At 42.5% G+C, this 20,205-nt stretch overlaps 1 protein-coding gene across 2 annotated transcripts in view; it reads right to left on the bottom strand.

Annotated features, from left to right (window-relative positions):
- Positions 1 to 20,205, bottom strand: part of Cad87A (cadherin-87A) — a 656,540-nt gene that overhangs the window by 130,329 nt on the left and 506,006 nt on the right. For both annotated transcript variants that reach the window (XM_067154818.2, XM_067154819.2), the window contains one exon: positions 11,975 to 12,037. In XM_067154818.2, coding sequence (XP_067010919.2) covers positions 11,975 to 12,026 — 52 coding nt within the window. In that variant the 5' untranslated portion in view covers positions 12,027 to 12,037. The remainder of the gene's footprint in view (positions 1 to 11,974; positions 12,038 to 20,205) is intronic.

Below are 20,205 nucleotides of genomic sequence, written 5' to 3'. Positions count from 1 at the left end.
GGAGCCGGACACCGGGTCTGGTGAAAAATGTATTAGCGAAAAGAATTAGTAAACAATCTTTACGAAATGTACCGTTTAGCAAAAACAGTAATTAGTATATATTTATATGGAAAAATAAAGAACTGCGCGTTCTTTATTCTTGGCTTCTTTTACTCAAATCAGTACAGATTTTCACTATCTTAAAAAGTGACAGTTATGTTCGGTTTGGAAAAGTTAAGCTAGGTTAGGTTAGGTTAGGTTAGGTTAGGTTAGGTTAGGTAGCTTAGATTAGATTAAAGGTCAAGTTAGGTTACGCATTCAGGAGATAGTGGCCTCGAGTCCCACTGTCGGCAGCTCTGTGTATGGTTTTCCGTGGTTTGCCATTTCAGACTAGGCAAATTCTGGGACTGGACCTTAATTAAGGCCCTGGTCGCTTCATTCCGTCTCCCATCCCACCGTCGGCGAAGACCTATCTAAGTCGACGCGAGTAAAACTAATACCCAAAAAAGTTAGGTTAGGTTTGCTTAGAAGAAATCAGATCAGATTAGTTTAGGTAGCATTATTGGAGGTTAGATTATATTAGGTGGTGTGATTACGTTAGGTTATTAGAATTTAGATGAGTCAGGCTAGGCGGGGTTAGGTTATGTTACACCAGGTAGAAGAGATTTTTTATTTTGCTAGTTGCTTTACGTCGTACCGACACAGATAGGTCTTATGGCGGCGATGGGACAGGAAAGGGCTAGGAGTGTGAAGGAAGCGGCCGTGACCTTAATTAAGGTACAGCTCCAGCATTTGCCTGGCGAGAAAATGGGAAACCACGGAAAACCATTTTCAGGGCTGCCGACAGTGGGATTCGAGCCTACTATCTATTGGATACAGCAGCTATCAAGCTCGGTTTAGATTAGATTAGGTTAGGCTATGTTAGATTAGGAAATTAGGTTATTTTATGTGAGGTTAGGTATATGATTATCTAGTTAGACTTTCGGGTTGAACCGTGTTGTTGTTTTCTGTACTTTCATCTCTACATACCGTGGAAGCTTCACATCAAAGATATATTTGGAGATGTTTAGTTTTTTTCTAATGTGGTTTTTCCCACGCTAACTTTGTTGCTTGGTATTATGAATTGTACTTCATCGGAAATCTATGCCTCCTGGAACAAGGAACCATTGTGAAATGTACTTCCACATGGCTAAATATCACTGCTGGCCGTGGATACAATTAATTAATCACTCATAACCTACTTTTGTTCTGTTCGGCACAGTCTAGCAACAGACAGATTTAGATGGATTCTCTTCTTAATCCACTATCGCTGCTAATGGCTATGTGGTATTAAGGCAGGCTAACGAAGGTGACGTCATATTTCACTGTATTAGTACACGTCGACATGTACTAATTTTATGAGTTACATTTTAGCGATCGACATATTTATACTGTGCATGAGTGTGATATGCGAGCTGTCACTATCGAGCAAATGGGCAGGAATAAAGAGAGAGAGGCTGACAGGGCATGTTAGGGAAAATTTGTCATCTCCTGTTTTACTACCTGTATTGGCAGCACTGTTTTGTGAAACAATACTCATTACCATACAAGATAAAACAAACAAGGGATTTGGTACGTAAATCTGACAAGCTACGATGAATGATAGTGATCGCACAGGAGAGGAGATAAATCCAAGGTATCAGTGTTTGGAAAATGAAAACCGGAAATATATTCCCTGCTCAGAAGGCAGCTTAAGTTTTCAGTAGAGGGATTGTAATAAGCCTGTCCTCGATAGGGGTATTATTAATAGGATTATCAATGGCTGGGAGATGTGACGGGCAACTAGAGGAGTTCTATGTTCTTTACCTGGAGGGAAAAGCTTGTAAAACGGTTGTCCATTCAGTCATTCTAAGCTCAACAGACAAAAAATTAGGCACCTCTTGAGAAATCATTACAAGCACAATAGAATACCGTATTACTCCGCCTCTGGACATGGTAACCGCCTGGATTCGGTTAGGGAACGTGTCCACAGGGTTGTGCTGGTACATCGCGTCTAGGTTAAGACACTCGCTGAGGATTTGATCGCACAATTCCACCAAACTTCGGGGATGCTGATGTCGGAGTTTTTTCCAACATGCCTCACATATTTTCAATGGGGTTCAAGTCAGGTGACTTTGCAGGCCAATCGAGATGTAATAGCGTGGGGGAGTGTTCAGGAAACCAGCCACATATGCATTCATCCCGATGAATTTTGCTGATGTCATCTTGAAAATTCAGGGTATCAAATTGATGGAAAGGCAGCACCTGAATATCCAGAATGTTTAAATAAACATGCTGGTTCATGTTAATAGTCACCTCAGTAAGCGGGACCATCACAGACCCACCTCCGGCTTGAACCTGACCTTGCGCATATCCAGGATGAAATGCTTCATTTGGTCTTCGGTAAACTCGACGCGTGCGTCATTGCGATACAGGCAGAAACGTGATTCATCAGGCCACATTACGTTCCGCCAGTCAACTAAAGTCCACATTCGATGAATTCTAGCCCACTGAAGACGCGCAGTTTCATGTGCGCGTGTGAGCAATGGCCTCTTGCGAGGTGTCGACCCCAAATGTTCATTGCATGCAATTTCCGTCGCAAAGTTCTCTCGCTAACAGGTTGGGATGGATCTTCATTCACCCACTGCAACAACTTCTTTCAGATTTGGAAGAGATGTTGATTCAAAAGCCGTGAAACACGTCTCCGATATCTCTTACTCAGGATCTTTTTCCCGCCACAATTCTTTTGTCGTGTTTTGTGGCCACGTGTAGTACTTCACTGCTTGTACACACGTTGAACAGTCCGCTGCGAAACACCAACAAATCCAGGAACTTCACGCACCGTATGTCTATGGGAACGGCCAAACACGATTACCGCTTTTTGCCCCTCTGTCACATCCTTACATCTACCTATGTTCACGTACAGTGTCCCCTCGAAACATCAATGTCTCACTGATCGCTATCGCCTTATGCTAATAATAATAATTTCGTGTGGCTATTTCTAGCCGAGTGCAGCCCTTGTAAGGCAGACCCTCCGATGAGGGTGGGCGGCATCTGCCATGTGTAGGTAACTGCGTGTTATTGTGGTGGAGGATAGTGTTATGTGTGGTGTGTGAGTTGCAGGGATGTTGGGAACAGCACAAACACCCAGCCCCCGGACCATTGGAATTAACCAATGAAGGTTAAAATCCCCGACCCGGCCGGGAATCGAACCCGGGACCCTCTGAACCGAAGGCCAGTACGCTGACCATTCAGCCAACGAGTCGGACTCGCCTTATGCTGAAACAGAGGCAGTGCGCGTGCGGTTGAACATGGACTTATATGGACTGTAATGCTGGGCTACCAAGAAAACAGACGAAACGAACTGCTTATGTACTTGTAAGGACTATACACTGTTTAAGAATTCGTGTCTTAGCCGGTTGGAGACTAACAGCAGTCGGAACAGGGAATTACCGTCCCAGGCGCAGGCTGCCGTTAACACAACACAAACTGATGCGTCTGGAGTGGTGCCGTAACTGGGAAGCAAGGACGGCTGATGAACGGTGTCGCACTGTGTGTTCAGCGATGAATCTTGGCTCTGCAGTAGCCCGAATGACCATCGTCTGCGAGTGTGGTGGCGACCTGGAGAAAAGTCCCATAGTTCCAATGTTTTGGAGAGGCACAGTGGTGTTACTCCCGGCGTCATGGTGTGGGGAACCACTGAGAATGATGATGATGCTTATTGTTTAAAGGGGCCTAACATCTAGGTCATCGGCCCCTAATGGTACGAAATGTAATGACAAATTACAAGTCCAAAATCCTCCACTGACCAGAATTCAAAACGTGAGGACGAAGAATGAATGGATGGATATGAATTTAAAACAACCAGTGGATCCGACCCGCCATGTCTGGCATTCACAGAAACTGACGTGAAACAATGACGAATATAATACCAAGTGTGATCACTCCGCTCTCTTTAACATTGTAGTTGGTGGTCCTGCCGTAGTGTGGCGCTGCAGTCTCAACAATCCAACTGCGACGACACGTGCACCCAATTGTCGGCAAAGGTATAGCGAGCGTGCGTGAAGTCGTGGTGATAATTTTACCGTCTATTAGTTTGTTTTAATAATTTTCTGAAAGATCGTGTTAGTATCTGTGCAGTGCTTTGTGTGTGCAATCAACTAGTTTTCTATTATTTCGAGAAAATGTCGTACTGTTTCGTTCCTGGTTGTAAATCGGGTTACGGAAGGAAGCCTGATGGTAGACGGCATTTTACACCACCAAAGGGTAATAATCTGTTTGCGAAGTGGGCTAGAGTTATTCCGCGGACAGATAAGCAACTGTCGGCCAAAAGCAGAATATGTGACCTGCATGGTATGAGGTTTTCTTTTAGAGAGTTTATTACTTAGAATAACATCACCTAGAGGATAGGATATAGGCAAAATTTGTTACATCTTCCCTCACAAAGTCATTTGAAGAAACTCTGCAAAGGACTTAAATGTCCCTACGGTGTAAATCCTCATTGCTTAAACACTATTTCAGATTATTTTAATAATGAAATGAACGAGAATAAACGGTACGGGATAGTTATATTCGATGAGGTTAAACTAAGAGAAGAGATTCAATTTAATGTGGGGCGATATTTTTACTAGTGTCTTTACTAGATTGAGACGATTTCAGTTGTGCCATCAGGAGCTGGCTGTTGTATTGAACACACTTTGAAATGCAAGGTCGACAATCTTCTAAGTCTACTCGTAAACTATCGAAAGTGGCCTCAAACTAGTTTTAGTGAGTAATTTACTTCATTTAATTTATGTGGGAAAAGTTTCAGTGTTATTTACAGTCCAGTGTATGTTTAATTTGCTCTGTTTAAAAATGATTTTTTAAGTATGTAAAAGCACAATATTGCTCTCGCTTTTCGTAATGTTTCATTTTATTTCGTATGATCTCTTATTAAAGTTCAAAGATATTTCTTCGTGCGGAGTGATAATATTATAACTCTCTGACAGTGTTAATCATGTGTTGTATTTGATTATTTGCGTATCAATGTAATTTCGATTAAATCACCGTGTAGCGTTGGTGTTAGGCTCCACTAGCGCCGCTCTGCGGGAGAGCGCTTGAACTCGGTGAGAGATCTCACTTGGTGTTCTATTCGTCATGATATTACTGACCAAGGGACTGCGTCTATAGCATAATACTGAATCGTTGATACTTTTAATCTAAAGGGGTCCAAAATCCAAGTCATCGGCCCCTCATATTGGTACTTATCGCTAGGAAAGTAGAACCATGGTATTTGTCATGTTGCGGTATAATCAAAAGTAGCGTAGACTCTCGGCATTCCACACATTATCGTACTACTCACACGTAATGAAATTCGCACATTGCGGTGCCGTTTACAGGCATCGCAAACCTATGGTGTTCATCACATGGGTGTACTAAACACAGGGACCCGCACTATCCCGTGGTGTTCCTCACATAGTGGGTACTAATCATAGGCAAGCCAGAACCATGGTGGCGCTCATATAGTGGTACTAATCACAGGTACTGTAAAAGCCGCCAACGCACTCTGTTGCTATTAATCACAAACGTATTTGGTACCTAACATAGTGGTACTAAGTGCAAGTAAAAGCGACCCATGGTATTCCCCGCCTGGTGGTACTTATCACAAGTAGTTTCATGGTTTTAATACAATCATCCCTTGGTCGCCTCTTACGACAGGTAGGGGATACCGTGGGTGTATTTTTCGTCTGCGTCCCCCACCCGCACGGGGTCCACCGGGAATGATTTCAGGTCATGGCTGGTAGTGACTGAGGGAACTCTGGTGCCATAACGGTACGTCATGGACATCCTGCGTACTCATGTATTACTTCTCATGCGGCAGAATTGTGGTGCCATTTTTCAAGTGGATAATGCTCGTCCACATACGGTCTGCGTGATGTTAAAGTACTCCCGTTGTACCCGGCACACTGCCAAACGACTGTTACAAAATTTCACTGTGGGGGAATGGTTATCCTCCAATTACTGCTAAATCGAATGGAAATAGGAATAGCTCTCTAACTGTACAGGGCGGTCTTCGTCCGATGGAATAACCACGGATTGAGAAATAGTATTAATTGCCTCGAAATGGTGTTAACGATAATGATCGCTATGATATTGGTGACTGGAAGAGTGGACATCAATCTTGCGTCCCTGAGTTGGAAAGACATCGTAAAAATTAAGGATGTGGATATCCAGGACGTGAAAAATAGCATGAAAGACGTACTGGCAGAGATCGGAGGAGGCCTAGAAACTTTTTTTATTTTTTTAAATTTTTTATTTCTTTTACAATTTGCTTTAAGTCGCACCGACGATGTGATAGGAAAGGGCTACGAGTGAAACGGAGCGGCCGTGGCCTTAAGGCACAGCCCCAGTATTTGTTTAGTATGCAATGGGAAGGCACGGAAAACCACCTTCAGGGCTGCTGACAGTGGAGTTCGAACTCACTATCTCCCGAATACTGGATACTGGCCTAGAAAACTACGAAGAGGAAATTGACAGTCGTCGAACTCTGTACAGAAAATCCTATGAGGTGTAAACGAAAAAAAATGGCGTATGTTTTTTTTTTAGTGCCGGGAGTGTCCGAGGACATGTTCGGGTCGCCAGGTGCAGGTCTTTTGATTTGACGTCCGTAGGCGACCTGCGCGTTGTGATGAGGATGAAATTATGAAGACGATACATACACCCATTCCCCGTGCCAGCGAAATGAACCAATGATGGTTAAAATTCCTGACCCTGCCGGGAATCGGACTCGGGGCCCCTGTGACCAAAGGCCAGCACGCTAACCATTTATCCATGGAGCCGGGCGCTGTGAGGTGTAATTTCGAAGACACAGCCAATTATTGTGGCGAAAACGATGATATGGCAACGCCAGTGGCCGACGCGTAGTATGGATGGACGCGGCTCGGCATATGCTTTGCGTGTATCATACATATGTTCTGTGAAGGCCAGCAGATATGCACGCACTACACGCATGCGATGTTGCCAAGTTCATTATTTGTCCGCAAACTGCACTCGCACGAAGAACAATCTTCAGAATGAGTATTATGATAACATCTTTCACACACAACATTCTTCGCAGCTACGCTTGCTCTACTATTCAACGGGCATCCTGTATGTTGTAATTAATAATTTTATTGTGTTTTTTACATCCCACTAACTACGTTTTTGACGGTTTTCAGAGACGCCGAAGTACCGGAATTTAGTGCTGCAGGAGTTCTTTTACGTGCCCGTAAATCTACCGACACGAGACTGACGTATTTCAGCACTTTCATATTCTGTAATTAGACAAAAAAACTAACAGTCACTGACCATCCAATGAAGGCAGTTTACCCACTTCTGCGTTGCTTTGTTTGTATATTGTGGAACAGTTATATTATAACAGAGAACCTTTTTTTGAAGCCCTCTTCGTCTTTCTCATGTTCTACGTGTCCGTTTTGCTATCCCGCGGTAGTAATCTCATGTGCACGTGTTTTATCGCATACAATTTACTAAGTGGAATACGAGTGTTTGCTATCAAACTGGAGTTTGTAGAAGTCTGTACGTGACACGACTCGTGTTTATCGTACTAGGAAGGACAGAGGTGGAAACAAACATACAATGTTTGCGACCGTAAAACTCGGGAAGCAATTGCTTTAAATAAGCTTCAGCGGGAAGACGTGTAGGTACTTTTTGCCCTTTTTTTTTTTTTTTTTTTTTTGCTAGGGGCTTTACGTCGCACCGACACAGATAGGTCTTATGGCGACGATGGGATAGGAAAGGCCTAGGAGTTGGAAGGAAGCGACCAACTCGCCCGGTTTGCACTTATTTCGGAGGGTGGTAGGGATCAAAATAATGTTCTAAGTAGGTTACGGTAGAAGTACCTAATCAGCGAGCTCGATAGCTGCAGTCGCGTAAGTGCGGCCAGTATCCAGTATTCGGGAGATAGTGGGTTCGAACCCCACTGTCGGCAACCCTGAAGAGTGTTTTCCGTGGTTTCCAATTTTCACACCAGGCGAATGCTAGGGCTGTACCTTAATTAAGGCCACAGCCACTTCCTTCCCATTCCTAGCCCTTTCCTGTCCCATCGTCGCCATAAGACCTATCTGTGTCGGTGCGACGTAAAACAACTTACAAAAAAAAAGTAGTACCTGATCAATCTTTTTTTCTTTCTTTCTTTTTTCTTCCTTAGTCCGTTCATCTCCAGGGTTGGTCTTTCCCTAGGACTCAGCGAGGGATCCAACTTCTCCACTTCCACTGCCCTTGAGCGTGAGACTTTGGGTCGGCTGATACAACCGGGGGAGGACCAGTATCTCGCTCAGGCGGATTCACCTGTTATGCTGAACAAGGGTCTTGTGGAGGAGGAGAAGAGTAGAAGGAAAAGGCAAGGAAGAGGGAAGGAAATGGCCGTGGCCTTAAGTTAGGTGGTAAACCACGGAAAACCACTTCGAGGATGGCTGAGGTGGGAATCGAATGTCTTCTGCTCAGTCTGACCTCCCGAGGCTGCGTTGACCCCGTTCCAGCCTCGTAACAATTTATGAATTCCGTGGCAGAGCCAGGAATCGAATCCGGGCCTCTAGGGATGTCACTAACCACTACACTACAGAGGCGGACATATAAACAATATTTTCTTTGTTACGTAATCCGTTTACCGACCAGGGTTGCTTTTTCCCTCGATATCAGTGAGGGATTCCACCTCTACCGCCTCAAGGGTAGTCACCTGGAGCGTGAGACTTTGGGTCGGTGGATACAGCTGAGGAGGGGGACCGGTACCTCGCCCAGGCTGCCTCACCTGTTATGCTGAACAGGGGCCTTGTGGGGGAAGGCAAGATTGGAAGGGATAGACAAGGAAGAGGGAAAGAAGTGGCCGTGTCCTTTATTGAAGTGCCATCTCGGCATTTGCCTGGAGGTGAAGTGGGAAACCACGGAAAACCACTTCGAGGATGGCTGAGGTAGGAATCGAAACCCCCTCTACTCAGTTGACCAGCCGAGGCCGAGTGGACCCCGTTCCTGTCCTCGTACCACATTTAAAATTTCGTGGCAGAGCCGTGAATCGAACCCGGGCCTCCGGGGGGGGGGGGGGTTAGCTATTCGCACTAACCACTACACCACAAAGGCAGACGTAATGCATGTTGTCGAGGGGAAACAAATGATATCTCTTGTCTCCCAAGCTACACTGTCTGGTAATTGACTTAAGACCGGTAAAAACATCCCGGTCTAGAAAGCCATGAATAACGGCCGAGAGGATTCGTCGTGCTGACCACACGACACCTCGTAATCTGCAGGCCTTCGGGCTGAGCAGCGGTCGCTTGGTAGGCCAAGGCCCTTCAAGGACTGTAGTGCTATGGGGTTTGGTTTGGTTTTGTTCGGTAAAAACATACTCTAAGTGAGCAGGCATCTCGTGTCGAAGTCATGCGCCTTACTTCAGTTACTGTTATTACGTCTTGGGCACTGATCAATCTACTTTAAATTTTTTAAATATAAAATACTTCCGCAGATATAATAGTTTTTGAATTCTAAGCACAAGGGCCAGTGCTGATATGAATGGCTCTATGCGCTTCTCGGGCAATTTTTTGAAAGTTTACTTTTAAGAATTGTGTCCGCCTCTGTGGTGTGGTGGTTAGTGTGATCAGCTGCCACCTTCGGAGACTCTATTCCCAGCTCTGCCACGAAATCTGAAAAGTGGTACGAGGGCTGGAACGGAGTCGACTCAGCCTCGGGATGTCAACTGAGTGGAAGGTTTCGATTCTCACCTCAGCCATCCTCGCAGTGGTTTTTCGTGGTTTCTCACTTCTTCAGGAAAATGTCGGGATGGTACCTAACTTAAGACCCCGTATACTTAATACTGTCTTGGTCGGGAGAGAGCAGGAACTGACCAATGGTAGTCGGATAGGAAAGATGGCACAAGTTGAAGCAATGACTCAGTTGTGTCTTGTGTCTCAGTGCTGCGGCCACCAAATCACGTCCCTGGAGAAGATCCCCTTTTAGTCACCTCTTACCTCAGTCAGGGGATACCATCGATGTTTTTTTAGAATTTGCACTACGTCGCACCGACACAGATAGTTCTTATGGCGACGATGGGATAGGAAACGACTAGGAGTGGGAAGGAAGCGGCTGTGGCCTTAATTAAGATACAGCCCCAGCATTTTCCTGGTATGAAAATGGGAAACCACGGAAAACCATCTTCAGGGCTGCCGACAGCGGAGTTCGAATCCGCTATCTCCCGGATGCAAGCTCACGGCTGCGCGCCCCTAAGTGCACGGCCAACTCGCCCGGTCCGTTGATGTTTTCTACCCCTTCCTACCCACATGGCAAATGGAAAATAATGAACTGAAAGTGATGAGACCTTGTTTTTCTCTCCGGACGAGTTGGCCGTGTGGCTGTGAGCTTGCATCCGGGAGATAGTGGGTTCGAACCCCAATGTCGGCAGCCCTAAAGATGGTTTTCGTGGTTTCCCCTTTTCACACCAGGCAAATGATGGGGCTGTACCTTAATTAAGGCTACGGCCACTTCCTTCCAACTCCTAGGCCTTTCCTATCCCCTTGTCGCCACAAGACCTCCCTGTGTCGGTGCGACGTAAAGCCACTAGCAAAAAAAAAATATATTTAATGCGGGCAGATCTGACTGTTTTACCGTCATATACGAACGATCATTTTTTGACGGTAACAAAATAAGCATTTTTGATATTGAATTCGCTTACGTTTGTACCATTTCTCATCACGTTTTTCGGCTCATACACATTTATATTTCCGTCCATTCGTATTTCATATAGCACAGGCATGCTGCTGGCAAAAATGAACGTCGACCAGGCTGGTATACGAGTTCTGTGGCGGACAATAAGTCTAGCTGGATAATGAGCAAAATGATTGAAATATTTCAATATATGAGAGGGGTATTGTTAGGAGAGATAGAAGCTGCTTCCGTAGTGCTACAGCTGCATTGGATTATGTCCTCGATATTTTCAATCATGAGAAGGGTAAAATAGAAAGAAAAAAATGCTGTATATGGATAGCAGACACACAGAGGTATAGAATGTGATGTGGATTACATCCGGTCTGATGCGGGGCTGGTTGTTGAGGAATGCCAATACGTGCACAGTGTGTCGTATATTGTAACAATCAGGTGTAAAATTTCCTCCATCCGCGAATGGATGAAGGGATTCGGCATTCTAAATTAGGATGAGATATCAATTCCCTGTTTTGTAAGCTGTTTCAAAATCCACAGTTCTAGACCTTCAGGCAAGCAAATTTATTCCTAAAAGTTACAATCCTTTTCTCAATCATCGTTATCCGGTCGATTAGATTAGCAGATTGCCTTTTTTTACCACTACGAGCGCTAACGTGAGTCATTGCAGAGTTTTTGTTTGCTAGTCGCACCAACATGGGACGATGGGATAGGAAAGGCCTAAGAGTTGGAAGGAAGCGGCCGTGGCCTTAAGCCAGCATTTGTCTGGTGTGAAAATGGGAAACCACGGAAAACCATCTTCAGGGCTACCGACAGTGGGATTCGAACCCACTATCTTCCGGATGCAAGCTCTCAGCCGCGCGCACCTAACCGCATGGCCAACTCGCCCGGTAAGGCAGAGTTAAACTTAGGCCCTTATAACTACATTCGATGTGAACATTTTTCAAGAAATCTAATAAACGCTTGAGGGTATTGAACCAAGAAACACATTACAGGAAGGATTATGTAAATACGTAAATTTGGCTAGGATTTGAATTTTTAAAAAACGAGTAAAGAAACAAGTGATTTTAGACTGCTTTTCCGGAACTGCAATTAGGCCGGTTGTGGTTCTCCAAATTTGTTTCTTTTCGTTTGAAGAGCTATCCAAGACTTACAATTTGAAATGTTTCCTGGCCCTATGACCCTTCAAATTTCGGCACAATTGAGGAAAACGCTTCATTTTAACGTTTTTCGTACTATGGGGATCCCTACCCCACTAAGAAATGTTTACAACATGAAAAAGAGAGAAGGGTTCACTTACCGAAGAAGCAACAGCAGCATCCCAGAGCCAATATCAGCACCTGTTTCGTCATGTCGTTCGTTCCTGCAAGCAAAAGGATATAAGTGTAAATAAATGCATTTAAATAAAGACATTTTTTAAAAAAATCATATAAAATAATGTGAATATAATACGTTTACAGCCATGTAAATAAAAACAAATTATTAGTGATTAGTTATTATTAGGATTTATTGAACCTTACAGGCGGTCGCCCAATACAGTGTTCAAATTCATAACAGCCTAAGCAAAAATAAAATGTATAAACTACCCTGATTAAGCACAATAACAAAAAATAATTCGATTAGTAATTGGAAACAAATGGCTCACGGTCAACTCACATCTGGAGTGCCACCAGCCCTGTGAATAAATGTAAACTACAGTTATTAGTAATGAACAAACTATGACAAGTATAGTGCCCACTCCCCCCACGCAGTGCTCACTCCCCGGTGAAGCCTGTTGTTGCGAGGCTACTCACGAGAATAATAGTGGGCCTACCCCGTAATGATCACCGCGCGTATGAATCTGGTGATTAGCAGACATACTGTGATTGCCAGGCTACTCACGAGACAATAACGATTTTAAACTAATAAGAGTAATAAAAATAGCCCCTAACAGTTGTGCTAACTGCTGATTGGAGTCTGGTGCTGACCAGAAGACTAAGAAATGTTACGCATCCTGTAAAACAAAATATTAACGCACTGACATTTACCCTGCTACACGGGAAAGCATAATTATATTCATGGATATGTTCTTGGGCTTGGAAGACGAGAAAGCGAGTACAGATTCTCTGGTTCGTTCCCCTCTTAGTAGCCTTTTACGGCATGCAGGGGGCATCCTTTGACTTCACCGACGCGAGAGATAAAGAGATTTCCGATAAATCAAAAGAAAAATGAGTGTAATCACAAAAGATTGGTAAAGATAATAATAATAATAATATAATCGCAGAAAAAGCATGACTCAGGATCTCATCTGAAAAGACAGACTGCACAGAATACAAACATAATAAAGAAAAGCACCTGGAAACAAATTATGCTAAGGTCAAGAGGTCAGATAAATTTAAATGTCTTGGTGAATGGATCCAGCCGAATGGGCTTGACGAAGAAGCCAATAAAGGAAGGGTCAGAAAGATGGAGTTAGCCTATGCATTAGTACAGAATAGATACAACGAAAGAACGATATCTTACAGAGCAAAGGTCAGACACTATACCACGGTTATAAAGCCAGACGGACTTTACAGTTCAGAATGTCTGATACTGAATAAGAAAGGGGAAATGGATGAGCTAGAGAAGAAAGAAAGAAAATGCTGAGAAGGATCTTAAGACCCCCCCCCCCAAAAAGATAATATGGTAATGGAGGAAGAGGAGAAATGAAGATCGATACAGACAGAGATCACAGGCACTATACGTAAGAGGGGACTGAAGTTTTATTGAACCTCATAAGAAGGAACGAGAGTCGGCTAACAAAGAATATCTTTAACTACATCATATAATTAAAAGCAAGTACTAAATGGGTAGAAGAAACAAGAAAGGACATGGAGAAATTTGGCATCAATCCATAAGAAATATTTAAGATAGATATGTTTCGAGCTAAAATTGATAAATTCAAGGGGTTCCAGGAAAATCAAGATGAAAAGTCCAAGAACATTTTATCAGAGGAAAGGAACAGGAAATAATTTTCTTCTTTGACAGTTTCCGGAGACGCCGAGGTTCCGGAATTTAGTCCCGAGGAAATTCTTGTACGTGCCAGTAAATCTACCGACACGAGGCTGACGAATTTGAGCACCTTCAGATATCATCGGACTGAACCTGGAAAGTTGGAGTCAGAAGGCTGGTGCCTCAACCGCCTGAGCCACTCAGCCCGGCAGAATGGTAAGGCTTACGAATTGTGAGAAAATTAAATACTTTCCAGACCTAGTAATTTTTTATTATTATTATTATTATTATTATTATTATTATTATTATTATTATTATTATTATTATTATTATTCGGCGTCAGACATGGTACGTCGATGCCTGTATAAGGGACTTTGTATTAATGATACTGAATAAATAGATAAATAAATAAATAAAAATAAATAAATAAACGTCTCAATTAACGTTTTTTTAACGATTTGTTTTACGTCACACGGGCACATATAGGTCTTACGGTGAAGAAGGGATGGGAAAGGCCTAGGAGTAGGAAAGAAGCGGCCGCGGCCTTAATTAAGGTGTGAAAATGCGAAACCACGGAAAACCATCTTCAAGACTGCCGACAGTGGATTTCGAACCCACTATCTCCCGGATGCGAGCTCACAGCTGCGCGCTCCTAACCCCACGGCCAACTCGCCCGGTCTCTCAATGAATGAATGAATGACAAATAAACAAACAAGCATACCAATAAAAATACATAAATAAATCCATACATATCAAATAAATTATTACAACTTATACATTTCTTACTGGTTCCGTATTGACAATATAAGAAATCCAATATAATAAAAGAATTGAAATAAAGGGTCCACCCTCATTAATACTTGTCAGTTGACAGTTACGTTTTGGCATTTTTATTATAATAACTGACAAGTATTGATTAGGGTGGACCCTTTATTAAATTCAATTATTAGAATTGAATTTCTTGTATCAAATAAACGAGTAAATAAATAATGAAATAAGCAAGTAAAAATAATTTTTCATTGCTAGGCCAATAAATAAATACAATATTTATCATTCTCTAAGTTGCAGCCTCAGCGAACGAAATATCTCCACGATCCTCTGCATTCAACCAGTTAAGCGGCTTATTTTATTCGTACGCGTCTTACCGTAAAATACTTAAGTAAAATTTACAATAATCGACTCTTAAGTGTGTCTTTCTTTCGTAGCATCTAACATACTGCTGATTAACAAATGCTAGCCAGTCATCACTGAATATCTACTAGCACAGTTCAATCTACAACGTGTTCATCCCTGTATTAGAATGCAAACGAACTTATGTCTCCACTAGATAAAAGTAAACTTATGGTTATGAGTCTGACTGAGGGTCGGGAATTTTAACCATAATCGGTTAATTCCACTGGCGCGGGGGCTGGGTGTATGTGTCGTCTTCATCATAATTTCATCCTCATCAAGACGCGCGAGTCGCCTATGGGCATCAAAACTAAAGACCTGCATCTGGCGAGCCGAACTTGTCCTCGGACACTCCAGCCATATGCCATTTCATTATTGTTACGAATGAGAAAAGACCATCGGACTACACCGATATTGAAGCGTCCACTTTTGGCAAGAAAGTCGGTGTTCTGCCGTCTAAACCAATGATCTCTGACTTCTCCATTGACGTTCCTCAAATGAGAATGTACCATTACTAAGAATATTTCAAATATTTCTCTCAAATGCGTTCTACTCATTAAGTACTGTAGTTTATAGAATACAATCACTACGAGCTGGTGCTCTCTTCGTTGAAAGGGCAATGTTATCTGCACACCTCCCACTGACATCGTCTTCTTGGCTGGCATATTACATATTCATATGTTGAACCCTATCAGAGAGGATGTTTGGCCACACGGATATTTACCCAAGCTCATGTGACACGCTCCGTCAGCCTTGTAGGCAGCCAATATCAGCGAGCGACCGAGGTCGTCACCCTTCATAGAACAGCCAAGGAAAATCTCTCTCTTAATAGAATGTGTATAGTAATAGACAGACGCCATCTAGAATTTCAGGGCAAAGTATAGATATCAAATTCTTCATCTCGTTTCGTTGAATTCACACTATATCTAAAGGTGTAGTTGGAAATTTCTTTTACGAAGTACTGTTAAAATCGCTCACCATTATGTCAAAGGAGGCTCCGGGCGGAATTAAAACTGCACTTCTCATGCGGTGTTTATTGCAGTTATTAAACTCATTCCCTAGAAAGTACACATGAAAATCAAGGAAACCTTTGGTAAAAGGTAAGTGTGAATACGAAGAGCTCAGATGGGAAATCATTTCTAGTGAAAGAAGACAAAGCAGAAAGATGGCAGGAACATATCCAACAGTTGTATCAAAGTAAAGAAGTAGATGATAAGGTTCTGGAATAACAGCAGGCTGTTGATGTTCATAAAATGGGAGACCCGATTTTGAGGTCAGAATTCGACAAAGCTTTGAGAGACCTAAGTAGAAAACTATCGAACAATTAGTTTAGAATGTCAGGCATGCAAAATTTTAACACGCATTATGTACAGAAAAATGTAAAGACAAATTGATGGTGAGTTGGGAGAAGATCAGTTTGGCATCAGAAGAAATGTAGCAGCACGAAGCAATCCTGACCTTACGTCTCATCTTATTATTGGGGATCGAATTAAAGAGGACAAATCCATGTACATGGCATTCGTACATCTAGAAAAGGTGAAGGTGATCGGGATGAAATACAGAGAAAGAAGAATTATCTACGTATCCATTTTATTTTTTACATTTTCATATTTCGGAAATCTAAAAAGCTATACTTTGCTATTAATACTATAGTTTCCCCTATAATCAGGCAAACAACATTTACAGACCATTATTGTACTTAAAAAAGACAAGGCATTGCCTCAAAAGTCCGCCATTTTCCTTTTAAACTCGACACCATGCACAGACCTTATATCTAGGTGGTGTTGGTTGAACCACGGCCGACTTGATGCGTCGCTACAGCTAGCTCCTTATAAGGAGCGCAGCGAGGGATCCAGTCGGCCGTGGTTGAACAAACGCGTTTCTAAGTAGGCGGCAAAAATGTAAGCAATGTTTCTCCCACCACAGATTTTTTTAGAAAGTATATACACATGTCAACATATTTATACATGAATTATGTTTAAGGGATACGGTTCAGAGAATATACGCAAGCAACTTGAATTACAGCTTCCTGTGCATGCACTGAATACTCTGTCTTGCTAATTTATTATTCCACGAGCATCCATATTTTATCCTATCCTGTTTACCTGTCTGCTCTGACAAAAATGTGCTTCACATACGTAAAAGGAAATCCTCCCAGCTAATGGACTTAGAGCACCCGTTCCTGCAGTGTTCAAAACATGCCCTCTTCACACGGAGAAGTTGTTATTGTTGTTGTTGTTCCTCTTCTAGTAGCCGGTTAATATGTTAACTTTCTATCCGATTGGCCTTATTAGAATTCCAGGCCATTTCACAGAGGATTTGGTGCCCTTTACGGATCAGTGGAATAGTGTCGGCCACCAGATTCAGAGATGAATGACGGGCTCAATTCAAACCAGGTAAGAGTAGTCGGATTTATGAAGGTGGGAAAAACTTTATGTAGTGGGACGGTAGCATGTAACCGATCTCTGGTGACACTGTTTGGCGTTTGCCCGACAGAACGAATTAAAATTTAAAAGGAACGTCGAAATAGACATGCAGGCAGCCTATATGGCACCACATCAAAATATCTCGGTACACGGTTGCCGAGGCTATATTATTATTATTACTATTATTTTAGACTAATGCCTTTGAGCGTTCAGTCTGCATGCCTTTGAAAAATTACTAACCACCGTCACAAACCTCTAAATTTAACTAGTTATGTGGTGGCGCTTTTGAAATTCAAAATGCATTCGTAAGTTGTGCTAGCTACGTATAGGTTCTGACATGGAATATGGATATGGATATGGTCTGTCTGGAATTAAAGTTACCAATTTTCCGACACTGTTATAACCATGACAAACATTGTTCGTCTATGTATACTATGTTAGTAGCGTCATCTTCTCACTGTGGGCTTTCTTCCTATAACTAAGAGCTTGTATCAAGTGAACCACGCTCTGCTACCAGTGTTGTCTATGTGCACCAGGTCAGTAGCGTCATCTTCTCACTGTGCGGTATGTCCCTGTAAGTAAAAGCTTGAGACTATCTCATATCAAGTGAATCACGTTTTACTCCTTTAAGTGATCGGGAAACGAACCTTGGAATAACAGACGGGCTCCTACCTCTACACCACGCGGTTAGCTAACAACAACAACAACAACAACAATTACATTTATGAGGTGTGGAATGTCTTCAATTGTCAGTCTTTTGTGGACACAGCCATGTTCCTTTCGACTTGTCGGACCTCTCTACCTCCCCTGTGTGTGTATCACCTGCATGTCGTAATAAGCCAGTAAAAGGGGGTAACAACTAAGGACTCTGTACTCCCTTTCCCCAAAACCTATCCACGATTCTATGTTTTTTTTGTGTAGTGCGGAAAATGTACAAGTGAAAAGTTTCCTTCAATCTCATCTGTAGTCTATTCTCTCTTCTCTATGTGCAGTAAAACCTCCATAAGACGCTCCCGTTTATAACGTTATCCCGGGTGTTACGTATTTTTACCCTGTGGTTAGGAAACTAGTATACAGGGTGAAGCGTAATGCGCGCACTCGGGCGTCGCAGCGCGACTCCTCACATGCCAGCAATAAAAAATGTATCTTACAAAATTTCGTCTTGCGAGTATATCCGGTAGAAAACGGACGTTAAAGAGTAGCAATCTGGCAACACTGTAACCATATGTAGGGTAACTGTCGCTGTCAGCCAGACCACGTCGTGCTGTACAGTTGGTGCAGTGGGTAGAATTTTTGGTTGGCTTGCAGGAGGTCGATGGTTCGATCCTGGGTTGAGGCGCATTTTTTATTTGCTAATTTCCATCTGACATTACCTACTGTGATACAGTAAGACACCGTTTCTGAGGTCACATGTACCCTACATTTACAACATAATAATAATAATAATAATAATAATAATAATAATAATAATAATACATTGAGATACGTACTAAACAGCATGCGGTTACCAGACGCAACACGCAATGTTGAAAGGCAGAATTATTGGGACCATGGTGATAACACATACAAATTGTAACCGAGTTTGGACATTATTCGCAGAGCACGTTGCTAGGCTTACTGGTAACGTAAGGCCCTAACGGAATGTAATGGACCTGAACGAGGCAAGAATAATAGTTGGTACTAATCTATGGGACCACTGGAGGAGGGAACAAAGAAAACAGGTTTCACATCTAGTAGATGAAGTGGTGCGAATAAATTCACGCCCACGTCGTGGAAAGGGCGCCTTTCAAAGCTGACCAATGAAAACGATTGTTCGTCCATTTCTAGGATCGTAGTATGTAAGTGCAAATGGTTTCTAGAGGACCCACTGCAATCGCTGTTGACGATTAAGATGCCAGATACCATACCACCTGGACTACATTTACGAAATAAAAAAACATACGCCTGAACCCAGGATCGACCACTCGACCTGCTGCATGCTAACCCAAAACTCGATCCATTGCACCAACTGTACAATACGAGTAACGTCTGCTGACAGAGGTGGTTACCCTACATGTGGTTACAGTGTTGCCAGATTGCTAATCTTCAACGTCGTTTTTCTGCCGGATATACTCGCAAGATGAAATTTCGTAAGAGACATTTTTTTATTGCTGGCATGTGAGGAGTCGCGCTGCGACGCCCGAGTGCGCGAATTACGCTTCACCCTGTATATAAAATACCATGTTATATTGCACTTCTCTCGCGTTTACGACGCTTTTTTCCGAAGGAAATATACTTCGTTTAACTTTTAGAAAACTTCAGAGGAAGTGGAAAAAATTTACATCCCCGTCGCATGTGTACCTACAGATCTGAAGAAAACTGTAAACTTTACCTGGAGCTAAAGGCTATATAGAGTATGTTGACATTCAGACTTCGCAATCAGCTTATCTTAATCTGCAGTGTGTACAGACTACACAGATTGACACAAATGGAGGATTTCTTGCAAACAAGTTGTTACATATCAGTTTAGAAATCATGGAGAATGAAGGGTTTCATCACATCCATTACGGGTTTACCTGGGCGGTTCTAAAATTGTCTTTCAATTATGGTCAGTGTATTGACGCTTGTTTGCGATAAAGAGTGTGAAAAGTAAGGCGCTTTCCACATCAGATACAAGATCAACTTTGTGAAACAGCTCACTGATTCGTTACGAATTTCATCGTTTACATGAAGAATGATATTAAATGATGCTGATGCTTGTAGTTTAAAGGGGCCTAACAGCTAGGTCATCAGCCCCTTATGGTACGAGATGGAACTAAATGTAATAATAATTAAAATGTAAAATTATATCCGTTGAGAAGAATTTGAAGGAAATGAAGAAAAATGATCATGAATTTAAAATAATCAATGCTTTATTTTCTTATAAAATAATAGATAAAACCGATCAAGGTAGAATAAGGCATTGCCTTCAAGTACACTCGTATGT

Source organism: Anabrus simplex, chromosome 10 (genome assembly GCF_040414725.1).
Source record: "Anabrus simplex isolate iqAnaSimp1 chromosome 10, ASM4041472v1, whole genome shotgun sequence".
NCBI classification, from domain to species: Eukaryota; Metazoa; Arthropoda; class Insecta; order Orthoptera; family Tettigoniidae; genus Anabrus; species Anabrus simplex.
This window is presented reverse-complemented; position numbering and strand designations above follow the sequence as displayed.